General features: G+C 32.8%; 1 protein-coding gene across 1 annotated transcript; it reads left to right on the forward strand.

The window, feature by feature from the left end:
- The first annotated feature begins 331 nt into the window (after positions 1-331).
- Positions 332-17,955, forward strand: LOC140049230 (LIM and senescent cell antigen-like-containing domain protein 1). The gene is made up of 12 exons (XM_072094072.1): positions 332-465; positions 8,942-9,051; positions 10,485-10,530; positions 10,935-11,001; positions 11,222-11,342; positions 11,781-11,821; positions 12,418-12,448; positions 12,554-12,631; positions 12,810-12,960; positions 13,581-13,722; positions 14,180-14,255; positions 15,189-17,955. The coding sequence occupies exons 2-12, from the start codon at positions 8,954-8,956 to the stop codon at positions 15,313-15,315; spliced, it is 978 nt and encodes a 325-aa protein (XP_071950173.1). The 5' UTR covers positions 332-465; positions 8,942-8,953; the 3' UTR covers positions 15,316-17,955.
- Positions 17,956-18,733: the final 778 nt, after the last annotated feature.

Here is an 18,733-nt window from a genome sequence, read left to right on the forward strand (position 1 = left end):
TGACAAAATTGAAAAAATTCATCTCCTTCCCAAAATATTTTTGAAATCAAATTTTCGTTTTTCAACGTTTATTTTTCACCTTCTTGAAAAACGAAAATTTGATTTCAAAAATATATGGTGACAGTTATCGGAACCACATCGGAACTATAAATTAGGTCCATGGGGCTATCAGTAATTGTATTCGAAATTAGAAAATTGAATAGTTTGAAATAACATTTTTTTCAAAATTGTTATTAGGCTAAAGTAGCATAATATCCTGCCAACGCCGTTGTTGTGGTCGTCTCAGCTCATCATCATCAGAGCAGTCGCTAAAAAAGGAAGGCGGTGTCATTTTACACACACCCTTTTCATCATTCCACCGGTCGTCGGGAGCGCAGAGCAGCTCGGCTCGCCCACTTATTACTAGCTGCTAAGTAAGCACACAGTTAGTGAACTCTTGAATTTGTTTTCGGTAAGGAATTTGTGGTAAGTAGTGTAATGGTAATTCAGTTCAGATACATAATATTTGATTTATAAGTTAGACGACAATTACGTTTTAGGCCCTACTAGCCTAGGCCCTTGGCCGGTTTTATCCAATTGCATGTTGCTGCAGACTGTCCGCCATGCGGTATGTCTACTAGAGGGAGTTTGTGTCCGCCAACCGGTACCTTGTCAAATTGCCCGACGATTCCATTTTACAGTGGGTAATTACTGTAACTAGTACAATAGCCCGGCGATTCCATTTTACAGTGGGTAATTATTGTATCTACAGTGTGGTCAATTACTCGTATTGGTATTACTTATACTGGTATTTAATATACTGTGTGTAGTTTTTTGTTCTATTTAATTAATAAATGACCTTTTACAATTGTCTATTGTGATTTTTTTAAACATTGACGAATTAGAAAATATTGGCAACAGAGGGCGCTATTTCTACATTTATAACAGAGCTATAATGAAAGAGTAAGTATACGACCAAAGATTTTAAAATCTCTCTGGTAGTGGTACAACACTGTTCTACAATTTTAGTATCCCGTAACAGAGTAAACCCCCTATTGAATTACAACAATAATACGTTGCATGCTCCTACGAAATTTACGCATGTTTTGGGAGATACAGAATATTTTAGCTTAGTTAACATTTTAGATATCCCGACAGTTTTGTCTAAGTACTCTCACATAACTCATTATAAGCCTATGATTATTCATTATTATTATTAAATATTGTTATTATTATTATCTTGCACCCTATATAGCTCTCCGAATTTTATCTATAATTATAATTATTGTTTAATCTTAAGTTGTTTTAGGCCCATGTGACATTATGTTTAATTGTTTATTATTATTTTTACAAAGGAAAACGGACTTGGATTGGGAGGGGGGGGGGGGAGGTGAGTTCATGTTTGGTCGATAATATGTTGAACGGAGGGGGTAGGAGGGGGCATGGTGTCAATGGATATGCCTACATCGTGTGTAACTGTAACAGTGTCCGCCAGAAAGAGCTTTTAAGTGCATCTTTACATTAATTTATATTTACATTTATATGGATCAATTACAAATTATAACAGGCAACAGGTACGTTATGATACATAAACATCAGATAAGCCGTTGATTTCATCGCCCAAAAACGTGCCAATATTTGTTATAACGTAAAAGATATCCCAACTATCCACTAAAGAGAGAGTTGATTAAATTACAATATTCTGTCACCGAAAAAAATATGATATACATTTAATTTTTTTAATGTGATAGGCCTACTTCCAGACGGTTAAAAATTATGAGTCTTGACTATACATCGTACCGTTTTTGAATGTCCGTTTAAAAATAGCAGAGAAATGCAGTTTGTTTTAATATAGGCCTAAAGATATAGGCCTAATATGCAGTTTGTCCACCAGAGAGAGTTTTTGGACGGGCCTAAGTTCTTTTTTAACCAAATAATTTGTCTGGTTGTGATCGTGTATTTGAGCTTGGATGGGGAGGGGGCGTTAGTTCATGTTTAGTCGATATGTTGAGCGGGGGGCGGGGGTATGGTGTGAAGCCTACACCGTGTGTAACTGAATTGTCCGCCAGAGAGATTTAAAGGGCATCTTTACATAAATTTGTATTTAGTACATTTATATGGATCAATTACAAATTATAGCAACAGGTACGTTCTATATAAATATCAGATAAGCCGTTGAATTCATCGCCCAACACGTGCCAATATTTGTTATAACGTAAAAGATAGCCCAACTGTCCACTAGAGAGAGAGTTTATTGAATAACAATATTCTGTCGAAAAATATATGATATACATTTAATTTTGTTAATGTAATATTTCCAGACGGTGACAAATTTTGTCTTGACTATAGGCCTACATATACATTTTTAATGTCCGTCTAAAAATAGCAGAGAAATACAGTTTGTTTTAATATAGATATAGGCCTAATATGCAGTTTGTCCACCAGAGGGAGTTTTTGGACCTAAGTTCTTTTTTAACTAAATAATTTGTCTGGGTGTGATCGTGTATTTGAGCAAAGGGGGAGGGAGTTCATGTTTGGTCGATATGTTGAACGGGGGGGGGGGGGGGGGTGATGTATGGTGTGTAGGGATAGGCCTACACCGTGTGTAACCGAATTGTCCGCCAGAGAGAGTTTAAGGGCATCTTTACATAAATTTGTATTTTGTACATTATTATGAATCAATTACAAATTATAGCAACAGGTACGTTCTATATAAACATCAGATAAGCCGTTGATTTCATCTCCCAACAACGTGCCATTATTTGGAATGGAGGGGGCTGGGGGAGGTATAGTGTGAAGGGATAGGCTTACATTTGGCGATATTCTGTCACCGAAAAAAATATGATATAAATTTAATTTTTAAATGTGATACTTCTAGACTGAGACAAGTCTTGACTATACACATACACATCGTACCGTATTTGAATGTCCGTTTAAAAATAGCAGAGAAATGCAGTTTGTTTTAATATAGATATAGGCCTATGCAGTTTGTCCACCAGGGGGAGTTTTTGGACCTACGTTCTTTTTTAACTAAATAATTTGTCTAGGTGTGATCGTGTATTTGAGCTTGGATGGGGAGGGGGGGGGGGGGTTCATGTTTGGTCGATAATTGTTGAACGGAGGGGGTGGAAGGGGGTATGGTGTGTAGAGATAGGCCTACACCGTGTGTAACTTAAGTCTCCGCCAGAGAGAGTTTAAGGGCATCTTTACATTAATGTGTATTTAGTACATTATGGATCAATTACAAATTATAGCAACAGGTACGTTCTATATAAACATCAGATAAGCCGTTGATTTCATCGCCCAGAAACGTTCCAATATTTGTTATAACGGTAAAGATAGCCAAACTGTCCACTAGAGAGAGAGTTTATTGAATTACGATATTTTGAAAAAAATTTGATTTACATTTAATTTTTTAAATGTGATACTTCCAGACTGAGATAAATTATGAGTCTTGACTATACATCGTACCGTTTTTTTAATGTCCGTTTAAAAAAGCAGAGAAATACAGTTTGTTTTAATATAGATATAGGCCTAATATGCAGTTTGTCTACCAGAGTGAGTTTTTGGACCTACGTTCTTAATAATTTGTCTGGGTGTGATCGTGTATTTGAGCATGGATGGGGAGGGGGAGAGAGTTGGTCAATATGTTGAACGGAGGGGGAGTGGGATGGTGTGGACGTGAAGGGATAAGCCTACACCTTGTGTAACCGAATTGTCCGCCAGAGAGTGTTTAAGGGCATCTTTACATACATTTTTATTTTGTACATTTATATGAATCAATTACAAATTATAGCAACAGGTACGTTCTATATAAACATCAGATAAGCCGTTGATGTCATCGCCTAACCGTTTACGTTTATTTATCAATTTAATTTAACGTTGAAATCCAGTCGAATTTGGTTAAAAGGATATGTTTTCAATGTTGAAAAAAGATTGAAAGAGGTAGTTATAAATTATGCTTTCATGTTTTAACCCCTTTACAGTATTACGTTTCTTTAGCAATCTCTTTTCAACGTTAATTTAACGTTAAAATCGAGTTGGCATTTTTGGTTAAAATGACAACATGTTTTCATCATTGAATAAAGGTTGAAATTATGTTTTCATGTTTTAACTCCATTACAGTATTACGTTTCTATATCAATCTCATTTCAACGATAATTTAACGTTATAATCGAGCTGGCTTTTGGTTAAAATGGCAACATGATTTGAATTGAACATTGTGTTACATTTATAACACAATATAATGTTAACGTTAATTCAACGTTAAAATCCATTTGGCATTTTTGGTTAAAATGACAAAAATTTTTCAACATTGAATAAAGGTTGAAATTACATTGTGTTAACGCCATTATTACGTTTGTTTTTCAATATTATTTCAACGTTAAGATGTATTGTCCCTTTGACTAATTCAACAAAATAAATTTATTTAAAAAAATTAATATTTCGAAAAAAAGTTGGTCATTTTGAAGTATCATAATAGTTATTAACTTTCACCAAAAATTAGTCGAAAAAAGTTGATTTAAAATTAAAACAAAACAGTAGACACATTATGAATATTTTCATAACCCAAAGTTATCCATTTTTAAACTTAACCTTATTTTTGCATGCAGATGTCATTTGTCCATTCGTCTACAAGCCTTTCGTTTTACTATTACAAATGTCTTAATTAAATGCACTGTGTTGAAGGGTGCAGTATGTTTGAATTTACAGTTTGTCTGTAATATTTCTGCTACAGTATTCTGTAGTATTTTGAAAGATATGCTACTTAAATTAGGTTGTATTTAAAACAATAATCATAATAAAGGTTACATTGGTTAAACATTAAATTATTACCCGAACCTTACTTTCTTTAAAAAAAATACAAATAATAAGTCAATCTATCAATATTCATTATAGTTTGCTCCTATGGAATTTATAAATTATATCTTATGTTTATGAAGTCTTTTTTATGTTTTACATTGTAATGTTTAATGTCTTTTGGAAACTCACCAGACCAAAAATCCTTTTTTTTAGATTCCACACATCATTTTTAACAAGGCTTTTTCTTGTAATTTGTTTTATAAAATTGTATGTACTGTGAAACAATAAAAATGATATGAAAAATTAATATGATTTTGAAATTATGAAGAATCAGATATACAGTAATTCGGTAAATAATGGCCAATGTAGTACACAGTAGTATAACAATAACAGTATAATAATGCTGCGCAGGATAAAGCTATGCTAGTTAATAATACTAGTATTATATGCAAAGGATGGCCACCGGCGACGGTTTTCAGCCGTTCCTACAATACGGACAATGCAGTTATTTTTTAGGCCTACGTTGTGTGATGTCTAGCATTAATTTGTTTGTTTTAAAGCTCAGGTACAGGCATGAATTTTAAATAAAATATTTGGTTAATTGTACATAAATCAAATATTTGTAACAGAAATCAAGATGAAAAAACATGAATTTCCCTTAATATGGTCAAATACAAAATTTTGTAAAATTCTTCTATAAAAACCAAAAAGACTTTTTTCAGTAGTTAGGTAGTTAACCTAATGTAATAACATGTCTGGTGACTCCCTAGAAGGTGAAAAACGGTGGTGGATATACGGTGGATAATTTTTGCTATAGCATGAAAATAAAAATCTGAAGTTGAATAAAAATACCAGAAATGTAATATTCAAGTTATATTACCTATATTTAGTCATCTGATAACATTTTTTACCACACCGTTTATTTTTCATAGCTTTTTAAAATGCCTCTCTATTTACAAAATTTGTGTACAAAAGAATAGAGATTTTACTGTGTAATTTGAACTATCCCCCCACTGATAAGAAAGTGCTTATTTTCAACAAGCTCGTGTAACACAAATAAAATCCCAAAAATTATGAAACATAGGGGAAACTATAGATCGATAATTATTGGAATGTATGATCAATAGAAATTTTTTGCCCGCACCTGGCCTTTAAGGTTGTTATAGTTTTGATGTTATTTTTTAATGTATTCATCATGTGGAGATCTAAGATGGGATAAACGACCTGCAAGAAACAGGTTAGATTCACAGAATATTCTACTGATAAAAATATTGTATATAAAAACCGAACAGAAAAAATTCGATATACAAAACACCTCGGATTATGGTCTATCAAACTGCCATTTGGATATGTCGACGCAACTCTAGGAAAAGTGACGCTTTAGTAACGCAATTTACTTACAGAAACAAAGTACATATAATTTTTCCCTCTAAAAAAATGGTATCGTCAGGAATATGTTCCCCCTGGCAGACATTACAGAAACAAAGTACAGATATTTTCCCTTTTAAAAAAATGGTATCGTCGAGAATATGTTCCCCTGGCGGACATACCGCCTGGCAGACATACCGCATGGCGGACAGTCTGCAGCAGGATCTCTATCGTTTTATCGAACTTGAAAACTAACCAAAATATTCAGTCCCCACACCATTGACACGGCAAGGCCTAGGTTTACTCTTGGCCTAGGCTATAGGCCTAGTGGATATAGGTAGGCATCCTACTAGGCTAGGCCTACTAACCATAAAGATATTCTCTATGTACTCACTAGCCTAAGCAAGGTAGGTTAATAAAGATATCACCTCGGTCACGTTTCATTTTTGATGAAATGGGGAACGTCCCTCAGGCTAATTAATAATAATAAATATTAGTTACTACGGAAATTTTCTGTCTCTGAGATGGCCAATTTTATTTATTGTTTTTATTGATTTTTCTTTTGATTCTAATTATTTTTGTCATATATATTTTATTTTGTTAATTTTTATAAATTCTATTTAAATTGTCAAATTATATTTTTTGTTAAGGTCCCAAATGATCATCTGCTGGGCTGGATGATGGACCACCAGCCCTCATATTCATTAATATTTTGAAATATAATAAAACAAACCAACAAAATCCCTGCTTTCCATGTTTCTCTGATCTTGTGAACATCAAAATACAGCGTGGAACGTGGCCTTTCGTTTTCATTCAAATTGTATTATGCTATTAGTAGTATGCTATTAGTATGCTCAGAACATGCACCTGGCTATACAGAATGTTTTTTACATCAGGTGTAAAAAACTACTGGCATTTTCTATTTCTTATGGAAGTTTTTTGTCAGGACTACTGAAATAATTAACAACACTCTAGCATTGTCATCTCGACTATAAGTAATACAATAATTTGTATATGCTCAATAAACATACATGCCTATAACCTCTAGGCCTATTGAGTAAAAACTTCATTCAACCACATACTGGTTATGCGCAAATTGAGTTACCGTAGTGTTTACCAGATTTCGATCCAAGTCGGCCCTAAACCGTCTCGGCCAAAGTCAAGTCGGCCCCAAGTCAAGTCGGCCCCAAGTCAAGTCGGCCCCAAGTCAACTGGGCCTCAAGTCAACTCGGCCTCAAGTCAACTCGGCCTCAAGTCAACTCGGCCTCAAGTCAACTCGGCCTCAAGTCAACTCGGCCTCAAGTCAACTCGGCCCTCAAGTCAACTCGGCCCTCAAGTCAACTCGGCCCTCAAGTCAACTCGGCCCTCAAGTCAACTCGGCCCTCAAGTCAACTCGGCCCTCAAGTCAACTCGGCCCTCAAGTCAACTCGGCCCTCAAGTCAACTCGGCCCTCAAGTCAACTCGGCCCTCAAGTCAACTCGGCCCTCAAGTCAACTCGGCCCTCAAGTCAACTCGCCCTCAAGTCAACTCGCCCTCAAGTCAAATCGGCCTCAAGTCAAATCGGCCTCAAGTCAAATCGGCCTCACGTCAACTCGGCCAAAAAATAATCGATCAACTCGGCCCCGTTAAAGTATGGAACGCAAAAAGTGCAAATGAAGAGGATTGATAAAATAATATTTCTTCACAATTTTTTAACTATGAATAATTCTGACTTTTAATGAATATTAATATTTAGACAATAATATATTTAGCAAAAAAAATAGGAATGATTTCACCAACTTTCCTTTATTTACGTTTAATAAAATTTCAAATTGCACAATTGAAAACAATTCGGAGCTGCGCCTCCCTGCGCGTTTGGCAGCTTTTTCGATATCTACAACTGCTACGTGTTTTCGCTGACCGGGGGATTCCCCTTTTTTAAAAACACAAATAATGGACAAAAAGATGTACGATCATTTTTTCTACGGCCAAGTGGTGGAACGTAGGCCTCCGTCTTCGATTTACTAAAATGCGGTACCTGCACGTGTTTTTGTAACACGCGCGGGTACTTCTATTCATATCGGCAATGAGTTCATTTTTTTTATATGATATTATTTAATTATATTATATTTTTTATTTCTTCATTTTTTTAAAAGTGTGGATAGTAAGAATCATAATATTAAGCACTTTCTGCGTTCCATACTTTATTGTGACCGAGTTGACCGATTAGTTTTTGGCCGAGTTGACTTGAGGCCGAGTTGACTTGGGGCCAACTTGACGTGGGCCCGACTTGACGTGGGGCCGCGACGGTTTGGGGCCGACTTGACCTGCACCCGTTTACCAACCGACTGACCAACCGACCGACATACACTAAGCCCCTTTCTCACATATGTGTATTATGCTGGCGTCGTGCCGGTATCGTTACCGGCATATACCCATTCTCATCGGACTATCGTGCCAGAAATATAACCGGTATATACCGGCTTTCTGTGAGGAAGGAGTTGGGCATATTCGGCCAATAAAAAGTCTCTAATTATTGAGGGCGTCCTTTATTTTTTTTGTCTAGCGATATTTGATATGCCTGCACTTATGATTCTGCGCTTCTTCATGGGAATACAATTTTTCATCATAATCTTGAATACTAGTATTAAAATAAAAGACTGTTTAGTATTCCCTTTTTGTTTTCTTCTATTCAAATAAATAACAAAATAATAATTCATTTTAATAATTATTCCATTTTGTCCTGTAAAAGAGTTAGTTATTATTCTATTAGTATGCATCTGTGCAGTAATAATTGTTTTTGTTTTTTCAGGAGCTGTAAGATATGAATCTTGCAATTTGTTCTCGGTGCCAAGAGGGCTTCCAACAGGATGAGAGAATAGTGAACTCGCATGGCCAAGTCTGGCATGAAGCATGTTTTGTGTGAGTATATTATTACCATCCTATTTTCTATTGAAATTATTTTCTTTATTATATCTTTATTATGGTAAAAAGTAATGTTTTTAAATAAAAATTACTACCGTATATTTCGGTGTATAAGTCGCACTTTTGACACGCAAATTTGACCTCAAAATTAAGGGTGCGTCTTATACACTGAACATTATGCCTCACACCACACAGATTGTAGCCTACATATCGTCACCTCGTTGGCTAGGCCTAGGCTAGCTACAGTGTACTAACGTAACGGCAACCTGCTTCTGCCTAGTTTTCAAGGAATTTTATTTTTAGCGTGATGTTATACTAAATATGATGAAAAGATTTGTTCATTATGGAGCTGTTTTAGGTGCTCCGATAAAATTTCATTTGTAAACGTTTACGATTTGAATAGGCCTAGCCTACTAGGCCTAGTATTTATTTATAGTTATACGCACGATCGCCGACCGCCGTACCCCCAGCGCAAGCCCTTCTTGGCGGCCACATAGTAGGTATTGATTATAGCATGGACCTAGCGTATACACTTCTCGGATACATAGATACTAATCGAATACAATTGTCCGTGAAAACGTGCGCCCTCTCGAAATGATTGAGCGAGGCTAGCCCACACACGTGCGCGTTACACACACGGTCATGCGCTCGATGTTGCGGCGAAACTCATGAATAACAAGTTAGAAAGAACTTGTTGAGGCTGGGCGCGGCCGAGCCTACTGTAGGTAAGAAAAACCCTAAATTAAGGACTCCGTTGTAGATATAACAATATATTATTACAATAATATTGATTACAATTTTTAAAAAAAACATTGTTTTGATGAAATATAAAGTGCGTCTTATACATCGACGATATAAAAAATACCGATATTTTACTCTCAGTTAGGGGGTGCGTCTTATACACAGGTGCGACTTATACACCGTTTCAGTACATCCAAAATTCAATACGTATACAGTTTAAATGCTGAAGTACAACTTAGGTGTACATTTTTTTTTAAAATCTATTCTCCCAGATCTTATTAATGTAAGTTTTGTTTACTCTAATGAACTCCTTAATAAATATTATTTATTTTGTTGAAAACCCTTATCCACAAGTACAAAGGTGAAAATATTATCATTTTATTTTTTTCAATTTTAAATATCGGCACAGTACAGTCAGTACAGTAGGAGTTATTTTTAGCAAGACTATACATGTATGTGTAATGCAAGATCGGCTATTAAAACAATCTTACCGACCGACTTTGTTGCTTGTTTTAATTTTGTGGGAAAGAATTTTGATAGTGTTTTGTTTAAACCCATATTGATATAACCGACACCATACTTTAAACAAAATCGTTCATGCCCACAAACAGTACATTTACACCATCGGAGTTGATTTTATGCATGAAGCTGATTAAAAATGTTAATAATTATTGTGTTGTTTTTTTCAGTTGTGCTCAGTGTTTTATGCCCTTTCCTGATGGTGTTTTCTTTGAGGTTTGTACTTTTTTGGTTTTGTTTTGTTAATTTTATTTTAAATATGTTTACTGTAGAATTAGTTACCACCCTTTATCTACAACAACTGTGGCTTGGTTGGGTTTTTTTTTGTTTAGAGAGCTTCAAATATAAATGAATAAAAATTATACAAAAATGTGTAATTATGGAATTTGAAAACATATAAAGAAATAATAGATTTCACTAAATAAAATATCAAATAGGACAAAATATATAATAAGTTTATTTTTCTACGATTAGACCTGACTAAAACTTTAAAAAGCAAATTCAAATAAAAGTGATGTTCAGAATATACAGACTGAAATTTTTCAAATATTGGTTAGTATAATCAGAGGTCATAATACTAATCTCTTTTAACTTTTTAAGTCTGTATATATTGCTTTCAGTTTGAGGGGCGCAAGTATTGTGAACATGACTTCCAGATGCTATTTGCTCCATGCTGTGGTAAATGCAGTAAGTACAAAGGTTGAAGTGCAAATTAATATCTTAAGGCTTTTATGCACATGGATGATAAACATTCATTTTCATATACAGGCCTATACACATCTACAAGAAAAAAGAAGAGTTTAATCTGTTTCATTTTTCATTTTCAATTATATTAATGAATTTAACAATATGCCAGTTGTTGTGTACCTTTTCCTTGAGAACATAACCAAATTTTTATTTTTTGTAGGTGAATTTGTTATAGGGCGTGTCATTAAGGCTATGAACAACAACTGGCATGTTAAGTGCTTTATGTGTGCTACATGTGATGTTGAGTTGGCTGATCTTGGCTTTGTTAAGAACAAGGGCAGGTAAGAATTCTAGCTCTTGTGCATTATACTAGAAGATCCACTGAATAAGTGTAACTCAAAGGAGACAAAACACATTTTGGGAATTCAATTTTAAGAATCCATACAACATACTGTATATACAAAAGTGTCGCAAAAAGCAGGAAATTAATTCAAATATCAAATAGATTGAAACGAAAAAATGTGTTTTGTCTCTTTATTTGGAGTTTACATAATAAATAATAAAAAAAAAAAACAATGATGTTTTGCACTGTTTCCATGGCAGAGAAACACTAAGTTTTGCAGCAATGTAATTTCTTAAGGTCTGATATGTAGGTACTGTAACCTTTATGTAAGAGGTCAACTTGTCTCAGAAATTCATCTATTGAATTATAAATAGGAATTCCAATTTTCTTAGGTTATGTTTATTGACTAAAAAAAGTGTATTGATATTTATTACAGAGCTCTATGCAAACCATGTCACTTGAAGGAAAAGGCTGCCAGTAAGTTTGTCTTACCAATTTTACAGTACCTTGCTGATATTATATCAGTCACACCGGCATATAACCTATCTTTTCTATAAAGCTGCCATGGTGTATTTTAATCCACCAATGATTGTAATAATCAATATTGCTATAATTAAGTATATCTATATTTATGTTTACTAAGTATACACACCTGCCTTTACTTAACCCAATTCCATGTTTACATTTCGACCTTTTTATTTTTCGATAAACCTGGTTACTATAGCATATATGACATGCACTGAACCCATTATTCGACTCTGCGTATTATACTATTAAGTAACCATTTATGTCAAAAAATAAAATGGTCGATAATTGGCCATTTTTCGATAAAACATAAACTAAACTTACGTTACACACACACTATTTAAACACTAATTTTTCCAAGCTTCTGAACTGAGACTTGTAAAAGGAAAAACAGTTTTATGTGTATTTATTTAGAATAAAAGTCTATACTGCCTGAAGCTATTCATGTTCTCAACACTTTTAAAAGTTGATTACTAAAAAATAGATTGTTAAATGTTACATTTTCAATTAAATGAACAAAAGAATTGATAATAATTTTATTTTTATAGGTAGCGGAAAACATATCTGCTTCAAATGCCAGTAAGTATTGTTACAAATATTATTTTGAATTTTACATTGATATACATGTTCAATATTTGTATATCATTTCTTTTATATATATTGAAACTTTCATTTTATTTATAGTTCCATCATTGAAGATGGCCCAATCAAGTTTAAAATGGAATATTATCATCCATACCATTTTAATTGTACAAACTGTGGGTAAGTAGATACTGAAAATAACTGACAATTTTCCTTTAGTGTTTGTGTGTAGATACTGTGAATGTCCAGGTTGTAAAAGACTGTTTCTTTTATACTTTGTATAAATAAGAAGAGAAATCAGTTGTCATCATTTTCTAGAAAATTGTTTTTACTTTTTGTTGTTATTATTTAAATAAAGGGAGGAGTTGACAGCAAGTGCGCGTGAGTTGCGAGGTGAACTTTACTGCTTACCATGTCATGACAAGATGGGAATTCCAATCTGTAGTGCTTGCCATCGTCCAATTGAGGAACGTATTGTCACTGCTCTCGGAAAACAGTGGCATGTTGAGGTCAGTTTTACCTTAAATTTTGTCCCAACTGACATGTTGTGAGTATTGGTATATTTTCAACCATTTTCCATGCAACAATCTTTTTTTATAGAGGGTACATATCTGAAATAATGTTGACATTTATTTTTTATGTCGATCACCATACATCATCATACTTTGTATTATTTGTTAATAGATTATAACCAAAGTCAGTAATCTATAGATAGTCACAAAGGGCCCATATTACATGCGTATGATGGTTGATATCAATTGCTTGTAAAACTTTACGCCTGGCTGGACAAGGACACTGCTCGCTCGAAACTCGAGCACTTGATCACTCGACAGACACGATAAAAGCAGCAGAGTTTCGCGTGTGGGAATGTGTAGCTTGTTGGATTTCTGGTTGCAGACCTCCGTGTAAAGCGCTACCAATGGCTGTGGTATATTAACTGCAAATTAATTGGATTGATCCCAATACATTTTTATATACACTATGTCAATTGTACACTATTGTTTTTTCATCATTATCATTCTTAATTCCCATCATTGTCTTTGGTATTCTTTATATTTTATTACTTTTGTTGCTATCATCACCAGCTTTATTAACATTTGTAATCCCATTTATTGTTGTTCTTTTTTAGCATTTTGTATGCGCTATATGTGAGAAACCTTTCTTAGGTCACAAACATTACGAACGCAAGGGCAAAGCGTATTGTGAAACTCACTTTAACACTCTATTTGGCAACATTTGTTTCCACTGCAACAAAGCTATTACAGGAGAAGGTTAGTAGAGATTTGTTCAATTTAATTTATTTTGGATTGCACAATATAAACAATAATAAAAAAGAAAGAAAGCAACACATTTTCATATAACAATGATAACCATTATTGATTTGATTGCCTTATTTGAGTAGGCATAAATGAATAATTAGTCAGTTAAGATATTTCAATCTTTTCATTTTCTATTCAACATTGTACAAATGATGGTTGAAGTTAAATCAAAACTATCAATTCTTTTGTTACTTTTTAAAATATATTATTATTATTATTATTATTATTCCAGTAATTTACTTTTATGCTTACTTCGTAAAATGGAGAAAAATTATTTACATTCATATTCGCCATTTTCCCCTAAATTTTGATATTAAAGTGCTCCCCATATTCTGCTTTCAATTAAGTATAATAATGAAATATGTACTTTTTCTTGATATTTGTTTGATTTCTGTGTTTTGTTTTAAAGTAATGTGTACAATGAACAAGTCGTGGTGTGAAGAACATTTCTTCTGCAGTTGCTGTGAAACATTAATGAATGCAAGGTATGATTATTCTGTTATATATATAGGGCCAAACTTGATCATACTTGTTTGACATTAGAACCTTTGTTTTACGTACCCTGATTTTACGTTCCCTTGATTTTACGTACGCTTAAAATTACCGACATAATTTTCTTACATTGAGGCCGCAATTGAACAACAACAAAGCACAAAGCCATGGCTGTGTGAGGAACTCATGTGCATTCCTCCACAGCAGCGACTGTTTTTATTGATAGAAAATCGAACATTGATATTTTTTATGACACTTTATATAAACATCGCACAGCCTGTATATATACTGTACATTCTAGTTAGGCCTCACATCTTGCTAGGCCGCTAGCCTGGCCTAGATTAGTCTAGGAAAGGCCTAGCTAATTTAGTGACCTGCATGCTGTACAAAGTAGGCAAACATGGCAGCTTTTTTAGCTACGATCTACATATTTTGGGGTCAATTTAAGGTCAACCTAGATTTTACGAATCCCATGTATTACGCATGCCTTTCGGTCCCATACCGTATGTAAATGAAGTTTCTACTGTACTTAACATTCTTGGAACAGAAGGTATTTCATTATTCAAGGCACTATAATACTGATTTTCAAATCTTTGTATTGAATTGCATTACTATATATTTGTTTTAATTATCGGATGGTTGCTTCTGCGAGCTAATCAATTTATGTAAAAAAGTGCCATTTGTATTTTTGTGTTATATTGTCAAATTTGAAATGTTTCTAATAAAAAAACTAATATTATTGATGACATCACAATGATGTGTCAGGACTTACAAAAGTTGGATAGCTCTCAAAAAGCAGATTTTATATAATTTACTGATATAAACTACTTTAAAAATTGTAAAACAATCACCGTTTACTCAAAATGTATAATAATATGAATCTACAGTATTGATAAATGTTCTTTTTGTTATGTTTATCATTTCAGATCCAAATTCATTGAGTTTGACTTAAAACCAGTCTGCAAAAAGTGCTATGATAAATTTCCCAATGAACTGAAACGAAGACAGAAAAAGATAGAAGAACACAGCAAGAAGTTTGGAAAAGAAAAATAACAAAATGTAATAACATTTTATGCAAAACAAAAACTACTTAAATGATAGCACTACATAATGCTTGATAAACTGCATTTAAAGTGCCTTATTTTCCATACAGTTAATATTCCTTTATTGTAAATACAGCCAATACTATTGCCATAAAAAAACTATATAAAAGCTATAAAAATCCAACTAAAGTTTTAAAACAATTTTGGTCACAGCCTTTTAGGTTGAATACCTTTTATTATGTTCTATTGTTTAGTATTAATCATAATTTGCCCTTTTTTGCATCTATACAAACCAACTTATAAACATTATAAGATCTTATAAACCAAAGGCTATATATTTATTTAGCTTATCTAGGATTGTAGCTGAAGAGGTGTACCATCCAATATCATTATATGCCAACAACTGAATGTTGGTCAATTTGAAGCCACTTACCTTCCATACTTGTGCATGCTCCATACATGTGTCAAGAATGTTTGACCAGAGTGGCAACATTATGTGGGTCGCCTCTCTGTTGCATAGCTTGATACATAAATTTTGATTTAGATTGACCAACTAGTATTATACATAAATAATTTTGCATATTTTGACCAAAAATGCATCAAAATTTTTCTAGATTAGTTTAGATAAGGAGTAAAGACTTTGAATGAAGTGTACAAAGTAGACAAACTTTTATACAGTATGTTATTTATTAGTGCTTAAAATGAATTAATTAGATACAATATTAAATAATAGTATTTAGCTTAATTTTCTAGTGATGTACATTTATGTTGTTTTCCATTTGTTTAACTACATATCCAACGTGTGTGTGTTTGCATTAAAATATAGAAATATTTATGAATTATTTAACCACGTCTTCCTGTGTATAAGATCAGTAATCAAAGATAATTTTGATAGAATTGACATTGTGTATATTTAAACTTGTTTGTAGGTGCTATATGAATTTAAAAAAATGTCCTGTCATTAACTTTCACACCCTTGGTGACAAAGAACTTTGAACCCCTTAATGATTTAATGTAATGATATTAATGCATCTTATTATTTCACTGGCTGTCAGTGGTATTGGATGCCATGATTTTTTTCATTCACTACCCATCAACGGTATAAATTGCATTTTTTTTAAAGCTATCTATCTGAATGGTGCTTTAAATATATTTATGACAAAAATGTGTGTTTTTTAGCTATATAAATGTTTACACTGCTTCTAGATAGTTTCACTGCTATTTTTATTTGTTTATGCAGTTTCTAAATCTAAACTGCAAGTACCAACAACTTTTAGATTAATTTCCATTTGTAGTGAAGTATTAAATCAGTTTATTACATTTATTTTAGTTCACATAAAATGTTCTTTTTACTTTTTATGTTCTTAAATATTCCTTCAAACTTGAAGATTATTGAAATAAGGTTTGAACAAAGTATTTAGAGGATGAAGTAAAGTTGAACATTCATTGTTTTAAAGGTTTTTTTTCAAATTGTATCAAGTCTTAATTTAACATTCAGTTAGTAATTCCCTTAATATTATGAGTGTGTTTTAATGTAGAATTTAATCATGTATATATAATAGTGTGTATTTTCCATAGTAAATTAATGAAGAATGTAGTATTGTGATGAATGGTGAACTATACAGTAAGTTATGTATTACTGTATTAATGATAATGTAAAGCTTGAACCAAATGACCTCAGGGGTTTTAGGTTATGCTGAACAATAGCCAACCGTACATAGAGATATCAAACTTGTATATTCTTCTTGTGAATTGATACACATTAGCAATGGCCAGCCATACCATACCATAGAGATATCAAATCTGTATATTGTACATTTACAATAATATATTTTTGGTTGAATATTGTATATTCTTTCTTTTGAAAATTCATCTAAATTTAGTATTGCAATCCTTATATCTAATATACAATAATGTGTGTTACGACTAATTTCTTTTTATTTTTTTGTTAGTTTTATATAATTACCATTAAATTGCATATAAGATAAATAATTGTAGTTGTGTCTGATGCAGATTCAAAAGGTCAAAATGATGAATGTTTGAGAGCAATAGTACAAACAATTTCATGAGGTGAAATATGAAAGGTTATATTTTTACGTATAAAATTATTTGTTCCATTGCACAAAGATAACCATTTGAAAGGCATCACTCCAATTTTAGTATTGGAACCAAAGATGTATGAGTTACTAGCAGTTATATGAATTAGTTATATTGGTTTGATCATTACCTACCAATGATATGGTGCCATTATTTGTTATTGATGCAAAATTCTGTTCTTCTAGTTGATCCAAAATGTATCAATGATATGAAAAAGTTATGTGCCGATTCATTAACTAACTATTAACAGTATGCATCCACCAGTTGAGCTATGATGACATCATGCATACTGAATAATTAAACCCAAATACCTTACAATCCATCCACATTTCTTTATTTTCTTTGACTGTTAAACTGTAATGTGTTTGATCATGCATAATTGTACAATTCAATCCATAAACTTTATTTTCATATAAAATGATGTACTTATTATATTTTTCTACCATTATAAAATACCCAAATCTGAGCTTTAAATTTAACAAAACTGATTGAAAGTCTGTCGGATTTTCACAATGTTTTAATCTTCATTTTTTAGTTTAAAAAAATGTAAAACTGAGTAGTACTGATGGATATATCTATATAAACTACTATGATTATTGTTTTATTCATTTAGTTAACATTTAAATTTTGGGCCATCATCTTTTTAATTTGGACCATTATCAACAGTTTCAAACAATGACTGCTGGCATAGTTATATCTTTTGCTATATATTTCACAAGTTGTAAAAATCTCCTTCTCTCATTTGGTTTAAACCCATCTTATCTTCGTTAGGCCCTTCTTCGTTCGTACCATATCCTGTGATATAAACTGTTGGACTTTTCTTACACTCTTTCATGTACTTTGAAACTTGGTCAAATGAAGCATGTTCATAACTTGAGGATGTTCGTGCATCTACAAGCACTGTTGGTGCCTGGAAAATGCTGTCATAAACATCTTTGTTGAAGCCAGAATCAGCAGAAAAGCCAAGGATACGCTTACCATTTTGATACAATGTGAAACCTGAGATAAAAGTATTGGTATTGTTGTTAAAAAAAATAATGTTTATGAGTTGAATGGATTTCACAAGTGAAACTGTTCTTTTCAATGAGGCAAACCTGAATTGAATGAAATGCCACACTAGTCTCAACAAATGAAATATTCTCCAAATTCATGATTATAAAACATTCATTTATACTGTGTGGGTTGTACCATTTATAACTGCTCTGGTGTTATGTTGTTACAAGTTTTGAACTTACCATAACAAACTTCACTATGTTGACTTTTGTGTGATATAATATGGAACTTTTCATCAATAGAAACATTTTGACCAGCCTTACAAACATGCCAAGTAA

This window comes from Antedon mediterranea, chromosome 5, assembly GCF_964355755.1.
Source record: "Antedon mediterranea chromosome 5, ecAntMedi1.1, whole genome shotgun sequence".
In the NCBI taxonomy this organism is placed as follows: domain Eukaryota; kingdom Metazoa; phylum Echinodermata; class Crinoidea; order Comatulida; family Antedonidae; genus Antedon; species Antedon mediterranea.